The 20,854-nt window shown below is 44.0% G+C and overlaps 1 protein-coding gene across 2 annotated transcripts in view; it reads left to right on the top strand.

The window, feature by feature from the left end:
• Window positions 1-20,854, top strand: part of LOC126284630 (extracellular serine/threonine protein kinase four-jointed) — a 1,153,747-nt gene that overhangs the window by 837,732 nt on the left and 295,161 nt on the right. For both annotated transcript variants that reach the window (XM_049983702.1, XM_049983701.1), the window contains exon 5: window positions 5,728-5,771. In XM_049983702.1, coding sequence (XP_049839659.1) covers window positions 5,758-5,771 — 14 coding nt within the window. In that variant the 5' untranslated portion in view covers window positions 5,728-5,757. The remainder of the gene's footprint in view (window positions 1-5,727; window positions 5,772-20,854) is intronic.

Below are 20,854 nucleotides of genomic sequence, written 5' to 3'. Positions count from 1 at the left end.
ACATACATTTGTCAAAGTGTCTTTCATTTCATACAGATAACGATGTACACTTCCTAGTGGAGTTGACTGTGTGTGTGTGTGTGTGTGTGTGTGTGTATATTATGTCTTTGTGTGTCAAGAAAGAAAATAATTCAATTATACGTCTGGAATATCCTCGGTAGGATTCATATTCGTCCTATGCAAGCATTGTTAATGAAATATTCTACGTCTTTTCACGACTTTTTGGCAAACAAACTACGGGACCTCCACTGCTTGTCCTCACTTCGTAACTTATGCGAAAAGGGTAATATCCGTTTACAGTTTTTATCATCATTAGGATAGCGATATTCAGATGAAGCAATTCGTACATCTTCAGATTCCGTGCACGACGAAGCGAAATGATTCAGGCTGTCTAGACAGTCAGGCAAGAGGTGTACAGTGTGGTTCGCGGTGTAGGCCGCATGACATAATCGCGATTCTGCGTACAAAGTGGAGAAGAATAAAGCAGATATGTATATTATTTTTGTGAACATAACTTCTCTAATACACGTAATGTAATGGGCTTGTGGTTGTGTCTAGCAGGAATTGTAAATTGCCGGCCGCGGTAGTCGTGCAGTTCTAGCGCTTCAGTCCGGAACCGCGGGACTGCTACGGTTGCAGGTTCGAATCCTGCCGCGGGCAGAATGTGTGTGATGTCCTGAGGTTAGTTAGGTTTAAGTTGCTTTAAGTTTTTTTTTTGGTCATCAGTCTACTGACTCGTTTGATGCGGCCGGCCACGAATTCCTTTCCTGTGCTAACCTCTTCATCTCAGAGTAGCACTTGCAACCTACGTCCTCAATTATTTGCTTGACGTATTCCAATATCTGTTTTCCTCTACAGTTTTGCCCTCTACAGCTCCCTCTAGTACCATGGAAGTCATTCCCTCATGTCTTGGCAGATGTCCTATCATCCTGTCCCTTCTCCTTATCAGTGTTTTCCACATATTCCTTTCCTCTCCGATTCTGCGTAGAACCTCTTCATTCCTTACCTTATCAGTCCACCTAATTTTCAACTTTCGTCTATAGCACCACATCTCAAATGCTTCGATTCTCTTCTGTTCCGGTTTTCCCACAATCCATGTTTCACTACCATACAATGCTGTACTCCAGACGTACATCCTCAGAAATTTCTTCCTCAAATTTAGGTCGGTATTTGATATTAGTAGACTTCTCTTGGCCAGAAATGCCTTTTTGCCGTAGCGAGTCTGCTTTTGATGTCCTCCTTGCTCCGTCCGTCATTGGTTATTTCACTGCCTAGGTAGCAGAATTCCTTAACTTCATTGACTTCGTGACCATCAATCCTGATGTTAAGTTTCTCGCTGTTCTCATTTCTACTACTTCTCATTACCTTCGTCTTTCTCCGATTTACTCTCAAACCATACTGCGTACTCATAAGACTGTTCATTCCGTTCAGCAGATCATTTAATTTTTCTTCACTTTCACTCAGAATAGCAATGTCATCAGCGAATCGTATCATTGATATCCTTTCACCTTGTATTTTAATTCCACTCGTGAACCTTTCTTTTATTTCCATCATTGCTTCCTCGATGTACAGATTGAAGAGTAGGGGCGAAAGGCTACAGCCTTGTCTTACACCCTTCTTAATACGAGCACTTCGTTCATGATCGTCCACTCTTATTATTCCCTCTTGGTTGTTGTACATATTGTATATGACCCGTCTCTCCCTAGAGCTTACCTCTACTTTTTCAGAATCTCGAACAGCTTGCACCATTTTATGTTGTCGAACGCTTTTTCCAGGTCGACAAATCCTATGAACGTGTCTTGATTTTTCTTTAGCCTTGCTTCCATTATTAGCCGTAACCTCAGAATTGCCTCTCTCGTGCCTTTACTTTTCCTAAAGCCAAACTGATCGTCACCTAGCGCATTCTCAACTTTCTTTTCCATTCTTCTGTATATTATTCTTGTAAGCAGCTTCGATGCATGAGCTGTTAGGCTGATTGTGCGATAGTTTTCGCACTTGTCAGCTCTTGCCGCCTTCGGAATTGTGTGGATGATGCTTTCCCGAAAGTCAGATGGTATGTCGCCACACTCATATATTCTACACACCAACGTGAATAGTCGTTTTGTTGCCACTTCCCCTAATTATTTTAGAAATTCTGATGGAATGTTGTCTATCCCTTCTGCCTTATTTGACCGTAAGTCCTCCAAAGCTCTGTTAAATTCCGATTCTAATACTGGATCCCCTATCTCTTCTAAATCGACTCCTGTTTCTTCTTCTATCACATCAGACAAATCTTCACCTTCATAGAGGCGTTCACTGTATTCTTTCCACCTATCTGCTCTCTCCTCTGCATTTAACAGTGGAATTCCCGTTGCACTCTTAATGTTACCACCGTTGCTTTTAATGTCACCAAAGGTAGTTCTGACTTTCCTGTAGGCTGAGTCTGTCCTTCCGACAATCATATCTTTTTCGATGTCTTCACATTTTTCCTGCAGCCGTTTCGTCTTAGCTTCCCTGCACTTCCTATTTATTTCATTCCTCAGTGACTTGTATTTCTGTATTCCTGATTTTCCCGGAACATGTTTGTACTTCCTCCTTTCATCAATCAACTGAAGTATTTCTTCTGTTACCCATGGTTTCTTCGCAGCTACCTTCTTTGTACCTATGTTTTCCTTCCAGACTTCTGTGATGGCCCATTTTAGAGACGTCCATTTCTCTTCAACTGTGTTGCCTACTGCGTTATTCCTTATTGCTGTATCTATAGCGTTAGAGAACTTCAAACGTATCTCGGTATTCCTTAGAACTTCCGTATCCCACTTCTTAGCGTATTGATTCTTCCTGACTAATGTCTTGAACTTCAGCCTATTCTTCATCACCACTATATTGTGATCTGAGTCTATATCTGCTCCTGGGTACGCCTTACATTCCAGTATCTGATTTCGGAATCTCTGTCTGACCATGATGTAATCTAATTGAAATCTTCCCGTATCTCCCGGCATTTTCCAAGTATACCTCCTCCTCTTGTGATTCTTGAACAGGGTATTCGCTATTACTAGCTGAAACTTGTTACAGAACTCAATTAGTCTTTCTTCTCTTTCATTCCTTGTCCCAGGCCCATATTCTCCTGTAACCTTTTCTTCTACTCCTTCCCCCCACAACTGCATTCCAGTCACCCATGACTATTAGATTTTCGTCCCCCTTTACATACTGCATTACCCTTTCAATATCCTCATACACTTTCTCTATCTGTTCAGCTTGCGACGTCGGCATGTATACCTGAACTATCGTTGTCGGTGTTGGTCTGCTGTCGATTCTGATTAGAACAACCCGGTCACTGAACTGTTCACAGTAACAGACCCTCTGCCCTACCTTCCCATTCATAACTGTGTTGGCTACCTACACCTGTTATACCATTTTCTGCTGCTGTTGATATTACCCGATACTCATTTGACCAGAAATCATTGTCTTCCTTCCACTTCACTTCACTGACCCCTACTATATCTAGATTGAGGCTTTGCATTTCCCTTTTCAGATTTTCTAGTTTTCCTACCACGTTCAAGCTTCTGACATTCCACGCCCCGACTCGTAGAGCATTATCCTCTCGTTGATTATTCAACCTTTTTCTCATGGTAACCTCCCCCTTGGCAGTCCCCTCCCGGAGACCCGAATGGGGGACTATTCCGGAATCTTTTGCCAATGGAGAGATCATCATGACACTTCTTCAACTACAGGCCACATGTCCTGTGGATACACTTTACGTGTCTTTAATGCAGTGGTTTCCATTGCCTTCTGCATCCTCATGTTGCCGATCATTGCTGATTCTTCCACCTTTAGGGGCAATTTCCCACTCCTAGGACAAGAGAGTGCCCTCAACCTCTATCCGCTCCTCCGCCCTCTTTGACAAGGCCGTTGGCAGAATGGGGCTGACTTCTTAAGCCGGAAGTCTTCGGCCGCCAGTGCTGATTATTTATCAAAATTTAGGCAGTGGCCGGGATCGAACCCGGAACCGAAGACATTTTGATTATGAATCAAAAACGCTACCCCTAGACCACGGGTACACTTTATGTTCTATGGGACTGATGACCTAACATTTTAGATCCCATAGTGTTCAGAGCCATTTGAACGAATTGTAAATCGAGTGAGCATGTACGCGTACGTTTGTAACATGTATTGGCTGCACTTTCATGCCTCACCTGGTAAGTGACTCGTGTGACGAGTAAATAAATAAAAGCATCTGGTATACTACATTACGAACATGAAAGATCATTTAGCAGAATTATGAGCCTCGGTCATCTTACGACTTATTTTATAATCTCACGTCAAGAACAACGAACTTGCGAATTGCATACTAAATCTGCACAGGGACAGGGACATCTATAGAAGATATCAGATTAGTGGAGTATTACAGAATCACAGTATTTTATCTTGATATGGTAGAATTAAACCAGTTCCTTTACACGTCCTGCATTTTGGGTACAAATGGAAACAGTTACATTGTTATTCATGCTAACACAGACGAAGGGAAGGAAAAATGAAATGTTAGAGAATGCGTATTGCATTGGGTACTGACTAAAATCGTCACATTCGTTGGTTAGCTCGGTTAACGCTCGATCTGACCGGAATCCCACATCCACCTTCTCTGTAGTTTACCGTCTTTTTCCTTACTACACTGTTAATATTCAAGATGAACAGAGTGCAGATGCTCACTCGGCCATCAAGATTTATGTTTCCTGGTCTTCTCTCTCATCATTTCATGCCGGCTAGAGCTCATTCTCTAATGACCTCTTCATTGACGGGACGTTAATCCTAGTCCTGATTCTCTTCTGCTTTTGTTTCCAAATAGAAGTATCAACAATAAATGCTACTTGACGTTTAGAACGTACAAACCGACTACTATCTTTCCGTCCTGATCGTTTAGCGACTAACCATTCCACAAAGGCAGTGTAGATACCGGAAGCACCTGAAATAGTGTTGAAAAATAGTACTTAAGCGTCTGAAAACAGGATACAGCACACGGGCGTACACAGTGAGTAACACAAGGCGGAACTCTTAAAAAAGAAGAAAAAAAAAAAGGATATGATCTTCGCAAACCCAACTTGCATCTAATCCAGTCACACGTATCAGTTTAGTAGTAGTTACAGCAACAAACCCTGCTTGTCGTGAAATCTCAAAAGTGTTTCGACGTTGCCCGCTATTCTCCATTTTAACTGCAAATGTAAGATGGCTCTGGGTTCTGGAAGCTTCGAATACAGCGATGGCCACGTTTATAATATTAGAAACCATTAATAATGTGAATATAGAAAATATTTACAAGTATCTGACATTACCTCACAGCAAAATAGTGCGTACAAATCAGAGACGAACTATACTATCTCTAATACTCGCCAATACGAGTTCCGTGTATCTTGTATCACTGTGCGCACGTACCTCTCTCTATGCTACAACTATAAAATATGGCAAAGGAGACTTATTTTCAACACAACTTCTGATACAGTCAGGACATCGATCGCAAATTTGGAAAAAGAATCAGTAATATTTGTTTGTGGAGAGGCTACATATTTTTTAAAAAATTCTAGAATTTTTTTTTACTGGACAGGGAAGCATTGAACGTTTGAATCTAAGCCAATCTAGAAATAAGTAAAGTTTTACATTTAACTGTGTGTTAGTCAACAGTCAGTTGTAACTGCTATTGTCTGTCCACGCGGAATACTTCGTGCTATTTACACTCTATTATTATCTTTGTTGCAGATGGAGTTATGAGACAACCTTCGTCGCTGTATGAGCATTTCTGAGTAAGTAGACTACTTACGTTTCATTAGCAGTTCCACCGCATAATCGTCTTGAATTTTTTTTGACAAGAAGGCGTTAATAGTTTTAGTTTCCTTCTTTTATGGTACTAAATACATGAATCATAGTTCTAGTCAAAGAGACAGAATACCACAGAGAGACAACACGACCACAGGAGTAAAGCAAGTTGAACAACAATCCAACATTTTTACTGGAGTGGGAACGAAAGAGTGTGATAGACGATAATGTGTAAGGAAATTACGAAACTTTGGGTAAAGTAATAACTTCTCATATTTACGTTAAGTTACACATGTGAAGGTTCTTTCTGAGCTGGTGCGTAATGCAAATGTATAAAACCATCAACAGCTAATAATTTTAAACAATGATCACTTGAAAAAAAATGTTTTTAGTTTTATTGCTTTTCCACGCGCAGTTACAAACTGCGCAATCTTTACGAATGATTCCGAAAAGAAATTCAGGAATATCTCATCTTTCAAGTTCGCACATGTGGTATTTCGCTTTCAAAACAACCGCAGAATGACTTCTGAAAATATGGCGCACAACAGTACACCACGGCACCGCAAGGAGCGCTAAGTAACGTGCCATCGCTTCTCTATGTGTACTCTGTCTCTTTAGTTAAAGTACCTGCTGTATCAATTCTGACAACTGTGTCTTTGGAGAATGTACTCAGATTTCAGACAAACAGATTTTCTCAAGACTAACAATAGTGTGCATAACAAAGATACGAGAATATGTGGTAAGTTGACGGATCCAGTAAGAAAGCAAATATTTTACCAGAAACGAAGGTAGTATCACCCAACGTATTTTGCATAATTGGTATCAGCTACACTGCGAGAAGTATAAACTGGATAACTGCCTGCATGCCAGGCGACATATTTCTAAACTAGGGGTTGTGACATTCGAGGTTATTATTAATGTGTAATAACTCGAAGAATTTGCTTCCACGCCGGCCGAAGCGGAAATAATAACCGTAACTATACGAACTGGCGGAGAAGGCTTTTCACTTATGTATCTACTAAACTGAAATCGCTGAAAGAATCTGCTGTACGAAACATGAGGTGCTGCGAAGATGGACCACACCCCACACTCAGCACCAGCACGAGTACTTTCGTATCGTCGGGTGTCAAAGCGGCTGCTAGCGTTCCAAGAGCAACCGCATCGTTCAGGCAATCACCATCAACAAACTTCACCACTGATACGCTCATTAAGGCCAGAGCCATTATGGATATGGTATTCGTCTGTGTTTATTTCAATTTTTCCTTGCGTATTTATTGTCTCTGTGCTATTAAACATGCTTCGTTAGCGATTTAAGCTGTAAATTAAGATAAAGCAACTGTGTCTCCCGTTTTTGTCTGTCACCGAGACAAGAGTGAGACTCCGATGATACAGTTGCGGAACAGTTCAGAGAAAGTTTGAGTCTCGTAACAAATAAATACCCCACTCATACGGTTATAGTTGGTGGGGACTTCAACCTACCCTCGGTATGTTGGCAAAAATACTTGTTCAAAACCGGTGGTAGGCACAAAACGTCTTCCGAGATTGTCCTAAATGCATTCTCCGAAAATTATTTCGAGCAGTTAGTCCACGAACCCACGCGAATTGTAAATGGTTGCGAAAACACACTTGACCTCTTGGCCACAAACAATCCAGAGCTGATAGAGAGCATCATGACTGATACAGGGATTAGTGATCACAAGGTCATTGTAGCTAGGCTCAATACCATTTCTTCCAAATCCATCAGAAACAAACGCAAAATAATTTTATTTAAAAAAGCGGATAAAGTACCACTAGAAGCCTTCCTAAAAGACAATTTCCATTCCTTCCGAACTGACTATGCGAATGTAGACGAGATGTGGCTCAAATTCAAAGATATAGTAGCAACAGCAATTGAGATATTCATACCTCATAAATTGGTAAGAGATGGAACGGATCCCCCGTGGTATACAAAAAAGGTCCGAACGCTGTTGCAGAGGCAACGGAAAAAGCATGCGAAGTTCAGAAGAACGCGAAATCCTGAAGATGGGCTAAAATTTACAGACGCGCGAAATTTGGCACGTACTTCGATGCGAGATGCCTTTAATAGGTTCCACAACGAAACATTGTCTCGAAATTTGGTAGAAAATCCGAAGAAATTCTGGTCGTATGTAAAGTACACAAGCGGCAAGACGCAGTCAATACCTTCGCTGCGCAGTGCCGATGGTACTGTTATCGACGACTGCGCCGCTAAAGCGGAGTTATTGAACGCAGTTTTCCGAAATTCCTTCACCAGGGAAGACGAATGGAATATTCCAGAATTTGAAACACGAACATCTGCTAGCATGAGTTTCTTAGAAGTAGATACCTTAGGGGTTGCGAAGCAACTCAAATCGCTTGATACGGGCAAGTCTTCAGGTCCAGATTGTATACCGATTAGGTTCCTTTCAGATTACGCTGATACTATAGCTCCCTACTTAGCACTCATATACAACCGCTCGCTCACCGATAGATCTGTACCTACAGATTGGAAAATTGCGCAGGTCGCACCAGTGTTCAAGAAGGGTAGTAGGAGTAATCCATTTAACTACAGACCTATATCATTGACGTCGGTTTGCAGTAGGGTTTTGGAGCATATACTGTATTCAAACATTATGAATCACCTCGAAGGGAACGATCTATTGACACGTAATCAGCATGGCTTCAGAAAACATCGCTCTTGTGCAACGCAGCTAGCTCTTTATTCGCACGAAGTAATGGCCGCTATCGACAGGGGATCTCAAGTTGATTCTGTATTTCTAGATTTCCGGAAAGCTTTTGACACCGTTCCTCACAAGCGACTTCTAATCAAGCTGCGGAGCTATGGGGTATCGTCTCAGTTGTGCGACTGGATTCGTGATTTCCTGTCAGGAAGGTCGCAGTTCGTAGTAATAGACGGCAAATCATCGAGTAAAACTGAAGTGATATCAGGTGTTCCCCAGGGAAGCGTCCTGGGACCTCTACTGTTCCTGATCTATATAAATGACCTGGGTGACAATCTGAGCAGTTCTCTTAGGTTGTTCGCAGATGATGCTGTAATTTACCGTCTAGTAAGGTCATCCGAAGACCAGTATCAGCTGCAAAGCGATTTAGAAAAGATTGCTGTATGGTGTGTCAGGTGGCAGTTGACGCTAAATAACGAAAAGTGTGAGATGATCCACATGAGTTCCAAAAGAAATCCGTTGGAATTCGATTACTCGATAAATAGTACAATTCTCAAGGCTGTCAATTCAACTAAGTACCTGGGTGTTAAAATTACAAACAACTTCAGTTGGAAGGACCACATAGATAATATTGTCGGGAAGGTGAGCCAAAGGTTGCGTTTCATTGGCAGGACACTTAGAAGATGCAACAAGTCCACTAAAGAGACAGCTTACACTACACTCGTTCGTCCTCTGTTAGAATATTGCTGCGCGGTGTGGGATCCTTACCAGGTGGGATTGACGGAGGACATCGAGAGGGTGCAAAGAAGGGCAGCTCGTTTTGTATTATCGCGTTATAGGGGAGAGAGTGTGGCAGATATGATACACGAGTTGGGATGGAAGTCATTACAGCATAGACGTTTTTCGTCGCGGCGAGACCTTTTTACGAAATTTCAGTCACCAACTTTCTCTTCCGAATGCGAAAATATTTTGTTGAGCCCAACCTACATAAGTAGGAATGATCATCAAAATAAAATAAGAGAAATCAGAGCTCGAACAGAAAGGTTTAGGTGTTCGTTTTTCCCGCTCGCTGTTCGGGAGTGGAATAGTAGAGAGATAGTATGATTGTGGTTCGATGAACCCTCTGCCAAGCACTTAAATGTGAATTGCAGAGTAGTCATGTAGATGTAGATGTAGATGTAGAATTGCATAATGTTATTCCATCTGTACAGGATCTATTTGCTGCTAAGTTAATTATGAGGCGACACATTTTGAACCAAGATAGCGGCGAGCCTTAGACAAGCCCTTCAATTTGAAGAAAGACGCCAGCAACGTATGGCTACTACAGTCCTGGGAAACAGTTGGTAGTTGGAACCATTCAGGTAATGGCAAACAAACTGATCCATGGAACTCGTCTATCCCTGACGTTTCGTCCACAGCTACGTTGGACATCTTCGGAGGTGCTCCTGGTTGTTCTGAGTCTTTCCGACTGAGTCAGCACAACCAGGAGCACCTCCGAAGATGTCCATCGTACCTGTGGACGAAACGTCAGGGGTAGAAGAGTTCCATGGACCTCGTCCATACAACCCGGAAGAATTCTTGGCAGCTGAAACATACGTTCGTGAAAGCCTTCATTGTATTATAAACAAACTGATCTCAGGAGTTCCAACAGAACTCGCTGGTGAGACAGACGCAGCTTTTGTAGGAACGACCGCTCAGAATAGCTGTGGAAAATGGTGCCGAGTTTTTAAACAGGAACCAGCGGTGTCCTGGGGCAGTCCACACGTGCCGTCCAGGTCCATCAGTGAGGACCTCGTGGACGAAGGACAGCCTCCGCTGGCCGAACACTGTGAGATTCTAGGGCATACAGCACGAGTGGGCAACCGCCATGCCACAGATCCGATCCGGTCCGCGATTGGTTTCACTCCTGACCGGAATGAAGTTCGTTGGACAAGAAGCGAGTCGCTCACATTTCGGTACACCCGGGACGCATTAGAAAACCGCAGCTGTTGAAATTGGAGATAATTTATAATGAATTAACTGCGAACAGTTGCTTTTATAGGCGTTTCTCTTTCCATGATGACATTTCAAGATACCTGACATTCCATCTTCAGATGTTTCAGAAGTCGTATTTGAGCTCCTCGCGTCGTTATGATTATAGTACTGCCCTTCCCATTCACCGGAGACCCCATGATGTTCTTCGATTAAGCAGTCTTCAAAGTAAAGACACAGATGAACTGCATATATTGGCTGCGAGTGTGCATTGATGTAAATCAATGGGGAAAATTGAAAACTTGCGCCGGAGTGGGATTCGATCCCGGTTCTCCTGCTTACTAGGCAGATACTCTGACCACTAAGCATCTGGACACTGTGGTCCTCGCAACTGCACAGACTACCATATCTCCCCTCCCGTCAGGCGCGAAGCCTCAGCTTGTCCACACAGTACTGATGTTGTGCCTGGAGCCCATTATCCTCATTACTCGCTGCGTTTCGCTGAATCCCTCAGGAGTTCGAGTCTGATGTGCATCTGCAACAACAGACACCACATACACATGGTAAGTCACCTAACATTACCGCTGGATATATTTCGTGAGCCACATCAAATACTGGCTAATCGATTCCACAGACCGAACGTGAGGAGAGGGGCTAATGTAATTGCTTAATACAAACCATAAAAAAATGCATGGAAGTATGTTTTTTAACACAAATATACTTTTTTTTAAAAAAAATGGAACCCCGTTAGATTTGTTAGCACATCTGAACATATAGACAAATACGTAATCAGTGCCGTTTGTTGCATTGTAAAATGTTAATTACATCCGGAGATATTGTAACCTAAAGTTGACGCTTGAGTACCACTCCTCCGCTGTTCGATCTTGTGTATCGGAGAGCACCGAATTACATAGGGGTCCAAAGGGAACGGTGATGGACCTTAGGTACAGAAGAGACTGGAACAGCACATTACGTCCACATGCTAACACCTTTTTATTGGTGTTTTTCACTGACGCACATGTACATTACCATGAGAGGTGAGGTACACATACACAAGTGGTTTCCGTTTTCAATTACGGAGTGGAATAGAGTGTGTCCCGACATGTCAGGCCAATAGATATTCAATGTGGTGGCCATCATTTGCTGCACACAATTGCAATCTCTGGCGTAATGAATGTCGTACACGCCGCAGTACATCTGGTGTAATGTCGCCGCAGGCTGCCACAATACGTTGTTTCATATCCTCTGGGGTTGTAGGCACATCACGGTACACATTCTTCTTTAACGTACCCCACAGAAAGAAGTCCAGAGGTGTAAGATCAGGAGAACGAGCTGGCTAATTTATGCGTCCTCCATGTCCTATGAAACGCCCGTCGAATATCCTGTGCCGGCCGCGGTGGTCTCCTCCGGTTCTAGGCGCGCAGTCCGGAACCGTGCGACTGCTACGGTCGCAGGTTCGAATCCTGCCTCGGGCATGGTTGTGTGTGTTGTCCTTAGGTTAGTTAGGTTTAAGTAGTTCTAAGTTCTAGGGGACTGATGACCACAGCAGTTGAGTCCCATAGTGCTCAGAGCCATTTGAACCTTTTTTTTTTTTTTTTTTTTTTTAACATCCTGTCAAGGGACAGCCTAGTGTTAATTGCGAAATGTGCAGGTGCACCATCATGCTGATACCACATACATCGACGCGTTTCCAGTGGGACATTTTCGAGCAACGTTGGCAGATCATTCTGTAGAAACGCGATGTATGTTGCAGCTGTTTGGGCCCCTGCAATGAAATGAGGACAAATGAGGTGATCGCCAATGATTCCGCACCGTACATTTTCAGTTCACGGTCGCTGTCGCTCTACCTGTCTGAGCCAGCGAGGATTGTCCACGGACCAGTAATGCATGTTCCGTAGATTCACTGCCCTGTGGTCTGTGAAACCCGCTTCATCGGTAAACAGGTAGAATTGCAACGCAATGTGCGGCACGTTGGATGCTCTCTGTCCGGGTACCGTTCTGCATACACACTGCAGGCTTCAGCTGAATTTCGTCGACACTCGCCATAGATGAGTATCATGTCCGCCTTTCAGAGTTCGAATACACCATGGTCACAGTTCCTACAACACTACACTATCACAGACGTCTGGTAACACGTTGTACTACAGTTGGTCTGCGTGCGGAGACGAATGCAGAATAACAATAGCAGCAAGCGCTACATGCGGACACTGCGACAGCTATACCAAACCACAACAGTGCACTACAGCCACACTCGTAAACACGTTCGTCATCGTAAACATGTCCCTGCAGATGCTGCTCGCCGACCGTGGCCCGTGTTTGTTACAACACGCAACTGAACGTCGGAGGTTTCAAGCGTCAACTTTAGGTTACAATATCTCCGGATGTAATTAACATTTTACAATGCAACAAACGGCACTGATTATGTATTTATTTATATGTTCAGATGTGCTAACAAAATTAACGTGATTCCATTTTAAAAAACGTAGGTTTGTGTTAAACATACTTCCGTGCATTTTTGTATAGTTTGTATTAAACAATTACGCTAGCCCCTCTCCTCACGTTCGGTCTGTGGAATCGGTTCGTCAGTATTTAATGTGGTTTACGAAATATATCCAGCGGTAACGTTAGGTGACTCACCCTGTATACAGGGTGAGTCGCGTAAGACCTAACACCTCCTTTATTCCGGGGGCGATTGCACGTATCGGCATGCGGATTTCGGAGAATAATAGCGGACTATGGGGCACATAAGTTGGTACATGCACAATAATCACAACGTTTATATTGACCGAGATAATGAGACAAGTGCATGTTTTTTAAATGGGTCTCTATACCTTTTTTGCCATCATTCGAACGCTCTGGAAAAGACACGTATAGTGATGTAACGCATGTTGCTATTGTGGTCCAAACTCTGCTTAAAAGAGGGCGGATGAGGATTTACCTACGTAGCGTAGGCCGTGCATGCTGCATAGAGCACGGCAACTCGGCCTGCGGGTTGCGCGAGGCGTCTTTACGGTCTGCAGCCGCTTCCGACCGCCTCGACCTTCAATCGTACAATATTTGGCTCTGAGCACTATGGGACTTAACATATGAGGCCATCAGCCCCCTAGACTTAGAACTACTTAAACCTAACTAACCTAAGGACATCACACACATCCATGCCCGAGGCAGGATTCGTACAATATTTCCCAGCGTCTTTTAAGCGAAGTTTGAATCAGAATAGCAACATTCGTTACATCACTATACGCGTCTTTTCCAGAGCGTTCGAATGATGATAAAAAGTATAGCGTCCCATTTAAAAAACATGTACTTGCCTCATTATCTCGATCAATATAAGCATTGTGATTATTGCGCATGTACCAAAGTATGTGCCTCATAGTCGGCTATGATTCGCCGAACACCGCTTGTCGATACGTGCAATGGCCAACGGAATAATGGGGGTGTTACATGTTAGCGACTCGCCCTGCATAGGCCAGCCGAAGTGGCCGTGCGGTTCTAGGCGCTGCAGTCTTGAACCGCGAGACCGCTACGGTCGCAGGTTCGAATCCTGCCTCGGGCATGGATGTGTGTGATATCCTTAGGTTAGTTAGGTTAAACTAGTTCTAAGTTATAGGGGACTAATCACCTCAGAAGTTGAGTCCCATAGTGCTCAGAGCCATTTGAACCATTTGAACCATCACCCTGTATAATTAAGGCGAAGACGGCCAATGATCTCTTCAGTGCAGATGCACAACAGACTTGAACTCTTCGAGTCTGTTCTGTTAAGAGTGAAGCGTTGAGATCTGTCTATAAGAAAGTCTCGAATCCAGTCGCAGATCTACTCCGATACTGCATAAGCTCGTTTTTTTTCCACTAAACGACTGTGTGGGACGATGTAAAATGCCGTCCTAGATTCAAGGAACACGGCATCAACCTGAGAGCCGTTGACTGCGGCTCTGTGGATCTCATGGAGGAACAGTGCCAGCTGAGTTTCATACGATCTCTGCGGAATCAATGATGATTTTTCTAGAGGAAATTTTCATTCTCCAAAAACGACATAATTCCTGAGCGCAGAATATGTTCCAAAATTCTACAACAGACTGACGCCAACGATATAGGTCTGCTTCTGTCTTACGTCCCTTCCTACAAACGTGAATGAGCCGAGCTTTTTTCGATTCATCCTTCGCTGCTCCTGCGCTCTACAATAAATTACTCCTGGAAGGGGAGCAAATCCTTTCGCAAAATGTTTGTAGAATCTTATAGATATATCGTCAGTTCCTGAAGTTCTTCCACTACTGTAGTTGTTTTTCTGTTTCACGATCGGCTATTTTTCACGATCGGTTATCTCAGTATCGGTTATCTCAGTCGACGTTCGTATGACGATTGAAAGGAGGGACCGTGTTACGATCTTCCGCATTGAAACAACTTCGGAAGCCCGAATTTAGTATTTTGGTCTTCTCTATGTTATCTATTTCGGTGCCAGTATGGCCACCCATTGCTTGCCTTACGCTCATTTTCGCTTCGTTGTGCTTGTGTCTGTCACCTAGATTTTTACTTCTTTTGAATTTGAGATGATGTTCTATTTGCTTACGTAGCAGTTTCCTATCACGACTATTAAACCATGGTAGGTCTTCCCATTTCTTAAGACCTTACTCGGGACATAACTGCATATTGGACGATCCCTTACAATTTTTCCATTTTTTCTCCAAATCTTCGTCCTCATCACCGAATGTTTGATGCTGACTGATGAAGAAATGGCTCTAAGCACTATGGGACTTAACATCTGAGGTCATCAGTCCCCTAGACTTAGAACTACTTAAACCTAACTAACCGCAGGACATCACACACATCCATGCCCGAGGCAGGATTCGCACGTGCGACCGTAGCAGCAGCGCGGTTCCGGACTGAAGCGCCTAGAACCGCTCATCCACAGAGGCCCCCACTGACTGCTGAGATGCTCTGAAGTTTGTATTCTGTCACTGTTGCTCAGCAAAAATATCCGCCTACCCTTCTTAACATTCTTTGTAATACGTGTTTTCATAGATCTATCGCAGCCTTATGATCATTCATACCTTCCTCTGCGTTGACTGCTTCGATAAGTTCATGTTTGTTGCCAGGAGTTCTAAGACGTTACCTTCACAAGTTGGTTCTCTGTCAGCTCGAAGGAATTTTCAGACAAGAAATCCAGAACAATTTCACAAGAATCCCTGTCACTGCCACCAGTTTTGATAGCATGACATCACCAATCTCTTATCTGGCAAGTTGAAGGAACCTTCTATACTCCTGGAAACTGAAATACGAACACCGTGAATTCATTGTCCCAGGAGGGGGAAACTTTATTGACACATTCCTGGGGTCAGATACATCACATGATCACACTGACAGAACCACAGGCACATAGACACAGGCAACAGAGCATGCACAATGTCGGCACTAGTACAGTGTATATCCACCTTTCGCAGCAATGCAGGCTGCTATTCTCCCATGGAGACGAACGTAGAGATGCTGGATGTAGTCCTGTGGAACGGTTTGCCATGCCATTTCCACCTGGCGCCTCAGTTGGACCAGCGTTCGTGCTGGACGTGCAGACCGCGTGAGACGACGCTTCATCCAGTCCCAAACATGCTCAATGGGGGACAGATCCGGAGATCTTGCTGGCCAGGGTAGTTGACTTACACCTTCTAGAGCACGTTGGGTGGCACGGGATACATGCGGACGTGCATTGTCCTGTTGGAACAGCAAGTTCCCTTGCCGGTCTAGGAATGGTAGAACGATGGGTTCGATGACGGTTTGGATGTACCGTGCACTATGCAGTGTCCCCTCGACGATTACCAGAGGTGTACGGCCAGTGTAGGAGATCGCTCCCCACACCATGATGCCGGGTGTTGGCCCTGTGTACCTCGGTCGTATGTAGTCCTGATTGTGGCGCTCACCTGCACGGCGCCAAACACGCATACGACCATCATTGGCACCAAGGCAGAAGCGACTCTCATCGCTGAAGACGACACGTCTCCATTCGTCCCTCCATTCACGCCTATCGCGACACCACTGGAGGCGGGTTGCACGATGTTGGGGCGTTAGCGGAAGACGGCCTAACGGTGTGCGGGACCGTAGCCCAGCTTCATGGAGACGGTTGCGAATGGACCTCGCCGATACCCCAGGAGCAACAGTGTCCCTAATTTGCTGGGAAGTGGCGGTGCGGTCCCCTACGGCACTGCGTAGGATCCTACGGTCTTGGCGTGCATCCGTGAGTCGCTGCGGTCCGGTCCCAGGTCGACGAGCACGTGCACCTTCAGCCGACCACTGGCGACAACATCGATGTACTGTGGAGACCTGACGCCCCACGTGTTGAGCAATTCGGCGGTACGTCCACCCGGCCTCCCGCATGCCCACTATACGCCCTCGCTCAACGTCCGTCAACTGCACATACGGTTCACGTCCACGCTGTCGCGGCATGCTACCAGTGTTAAAGACTGCGATGGAGCTCCGTATGCCACGGCAAACTGGCTGACACTGACGGCGGCGGTGCACAAATGCTGCGCAGCTAGCGCCATTCGACGGCCAACACCGCGGTTCCTGGTGTGTCCGCTGTGCCGTGCGTGTGATCATTGCTTGTACAGCCCTCTCACAGAGTCCGGAGCGAGTATTGTGGGTCTGACACACCGGTGTCAATGTGTTCTTTTTTCCATTTCCAGGAGTGTATTACAACGGCATGTTGAGGAAAGTTACTAACAATATTCTTCAAGTTCATCTGAAGCGCTATACCACAAGAACTCCATTCCCACGTCGTCTATAAAAGCATCCGATTGCCATTTTTGAGCGATCTTTGATACTTAGCTTTACTCAGATTAATTCACGTTCGCCGCGCGGGGTAGCCGCGCAGTCAAGGACGTCTTGCACGGTCCGGGCAGCTCTCTCCGTCGGAGGTTCGAGTCCTCCCTCTGGCATGGGTGTGTGTGTTGTCTTTAGCGTAAGTTAGTTTAAGTTAGATTAAGTAGTGTGTAAGGTTAGGGGCCGATGACCTCAGCAGTTTGGTCCCATAAGACCTTACCACAAATTTCCTAAAAAATTCAAATTCGGAATCCGTGACAACCTCGATAGATTTTATCGAATTCTTTACTGCAATCAACACGCCAACGCCAATGACGACTAACCTATCCTTACGATATATATTCCAATCTGGGCCTAGTATTTCGTTGTCACTGACGTACGGTTTCAACCAACTTTCTAATTCTATTTGTGCATTATAATCGCCAGTAAGCGACACTAATTCTGGGGTGCTCCATCAGTTTGCTAAAATCACATTAACTTGGTCGAGGAACAAAAGTTCCGCTCAGCAACGTAACTTCTTCAACCATTTGTGGCGCAATTGGCCGTCGGACTCAACCAGGATCAATTCCTGAATGGCCAATTAATTCGGATTTCCGAATCATGTTCTTCAACCAAGATGCGGAAAGAACACTTCTCCGTATTCCTTTAATATCTCGATACTTGCGAAGAGCAGCAGCAGTGTTGCTGTTGGTGTGATAACATTGCTCTACGTTGAAAGCCCTACTCGTCTGACCAGACCCATGCTGAGTGTCTGCAACTGTAATGCACATCATGCCTGTATTTCAGCCCTACGTCGCCGCAGGACCACCGGCGCCTAACGGCAAGTCATGATACCAACAACGCAAATCCTGCAGTGCACATTCTGAACATCATTCCTATAATGTTGGGTACCTGTGCTGTAAACAGTTTTTCGTTCGCGCTGGCCCAAGCTGCGAAAGTTTAATTACAACCACCCAGTACCAGTTGTAACATCTGCGCCACTTTCTATTAGCAATTTAACTGTACTGTATCGCTGCGTCCATCACAAACACTCAAAAAGTTTTAAGTGATTGTTAGTAGGAGAACATATTGTTGTCAACGCTAGTTAAAGGAAATACGCAATGAAGAAGACAACAGATTCCAGATCGCTAGCCAGCCGGAGTGGCCGAGCGGTTCTAGGCGCTACAGTCTGGAACTGCGAGACCGCTACGGTCGCAGGTTCGAATCCTGCCTCGGGCATGGATGTGTGTGATGTCCTTAGGTTAGTTAGGTTTAAGTAGTTCTAAGTTCTAGGGGACTGATGACCCCAGAAGTTAAGTCCCATAGGGCTCAAAGCCATTTGAACGAGATCGCTATCTGACGTACCGGCCACTGCTTGTGTAGAAAAATAGCTCAGGTAGAACCTGTATGCAGTGCTGACGGACGCACGCTGTTGCCTTCTCGTTAACGTGAAACAACAAATGTTACGAAATGTCTGGTGACACACTTCTGTTTGCTCCTCCTTAATGCGTTTCCATGGCTGAACTGATTCAAGAAGACATTTTTAAATAATCACCCACCCAACATACGACGCTTCCTTTAATACATCCGCCCCCCTCCCCCACCCAAGACTGTGGCATGTACGGGGCGGTTATATATGCCGCTGGTCGTTGAATCCATCATGATTAAGATTATAATTTATCTTTTGGGTCCTTTAAATGAAGTAAACCATGACTTTGGTGGTTATCTGCCTGTTCTGGAGCTTAGAATTTGCGTTTTGTAATTCTACATTGATTCCTCCTCCTTTCCCACTCTTCAAAAGCTCGAGTTGTAATGAGACTGGTAACTTAAATTCACGACAGTTCGAAATCATTGCCTCGTCTTCTATCCTGTCAAGATGCTTATTGTGTACCGACATAAATAGTTACCTGTTGTTGGCTAACTGCGGTTTTTTTCCGTGTCTTGTTTAATATCCTGAACAAGTTGATGAAATGGCTGCATTATACTAACGACTGAAAAGACTGAGGTATAGTACTGCTCTCTGATATGATTAGAAGCTTCTTAGGCAAGACTGTTCTTGCATACATGACTGCGTGTGTGATGGAATGTACTTCTAAGGAGAAGACAGACATTTGTTTTGAGGAACGAAATTGTTCGTCGAGTCCGCTGTTTTGGCAAAAAATAGCACAGTGTACCTTATTACTGCATTTTGCTTTTTCTCCGTCAGTATAAATTGCGTAGAAATCTTGATATCTTTCGTGAATGATATTTCGTAATTGTAGTTCTGTATGGCCTACAATTCTGTTTATGCGGTCCGAAAACATTATTAAGCTGGGGATTATCGTAATAAATAGGTATTGGTAGATCCTATTTCTCTGCCTAGGGCGGGAGTCGATTACCATGTATTATAGGCTTATAGCGATACGAAACGCGTATGCATAGCTATATTTTGACTCATAAGGATATGATGCCTGTGACGTATATACCTATCCAGCTTTTCGACATTCTCAAGAAATGTGTGCCATTGGTGGTTTGTTATTTTAAGGAAGAATTTATCTACTAAAATGAGTATTCTAGTTACGAGTGGCATTTCTGTAGCTTCCAGTGGCAAAGCATTTGTACATGCGGAGTTCATAGAACTGCGGAATATACAGAGACATTTTAACTGAGATTGTCTGGTTTTTCCAATGATTGATAAAGGTATTTACTACTTCTGTGTGTATCCCCCTGTTCCCAACACGCCCGAACAGTCTGAATTCTCTCTTGCGGTCACTGCGCAACCTCACACCAGCTCGGTCACTGCCCTTGCAGGTAAGGCGTCTAAATGAGCGCGACTGAACGCTAAAAAGCGTTCTAATTTCCTCTCTAGCTTCGGAACGAACCGAGAAGCAGTGCGAAATTCTAAAACTGAAGGAGTTTCAAATTGTGGCGGATACCTGTGGCCTCTGCAACACATTGGACTATAAACATCAGTGTCTTGGCCAAGACATGTTACTTCATTAAAATTGACTACCCGTTTCACCTGGAAAACACACTTAAACAAAAAAATAAAGATTCCCCTTGGGAGAATATGACAACGAAATAAATGCTGAAACTAGGTGGAAGTAACCTGCTAGAAGCTGTGAAGATACTGATCAACAAATGCATCAACTCTGGAAGAATACGAGAAGAATGAAGAAATGCTGAAGTGATACTACTTTTCCAATAGGAATACTCGTAGAATTATCTTCCAATTAGCTTGTTATCACATGTTTGCAAACTCCTGAAGAGTATTGCAACAGATAGGACTGGATTTATATCAACCTGCTGAACATGTGAGATTTCGGAAAGATTTTTCTACTATGGATGACTTCCAGACTATTCTCCTTTAATTTTCAATGCGATAGGGTCTGCAGCTGCAATGAATTTGTTGAAAGATTTCATGATGCCTTCAGCTGCCATTCTCTTTATTTCATGTTCGATTGTACATTTTTATGAGCGTAACATGGAGTCATATGAGTAGCGACATACGTGGCATAATTTACTACTAAAAAAATTCACCCACAAAATATTTGAATTGTAACTCGTACATGAGAATGACAACTGAATGCATCATGAAATCTTTCAAAAAATTCACCGTTTTCGAGAAAACGACTGAGTATAACATAAGGATTCAT

This window comes from Schistocerca gregaria, chromosome 8 (genome assembly GCF_023897955.1).
Source record: "Schistocerca gregaria isolate iqSchGreg1 chromosome 8, iqSchGreg1.2, whole genome shotgun sequence".
Lineage (NCBI taxonomy): Eukaryota > Metazoa > Arthropoda > Insecta > Orthoptera > Acrididae > Schistocerca > Schistocerca gregaria.
This window is presented reverse-complemented; position numbering and strand designations above follow the sequence as displayed.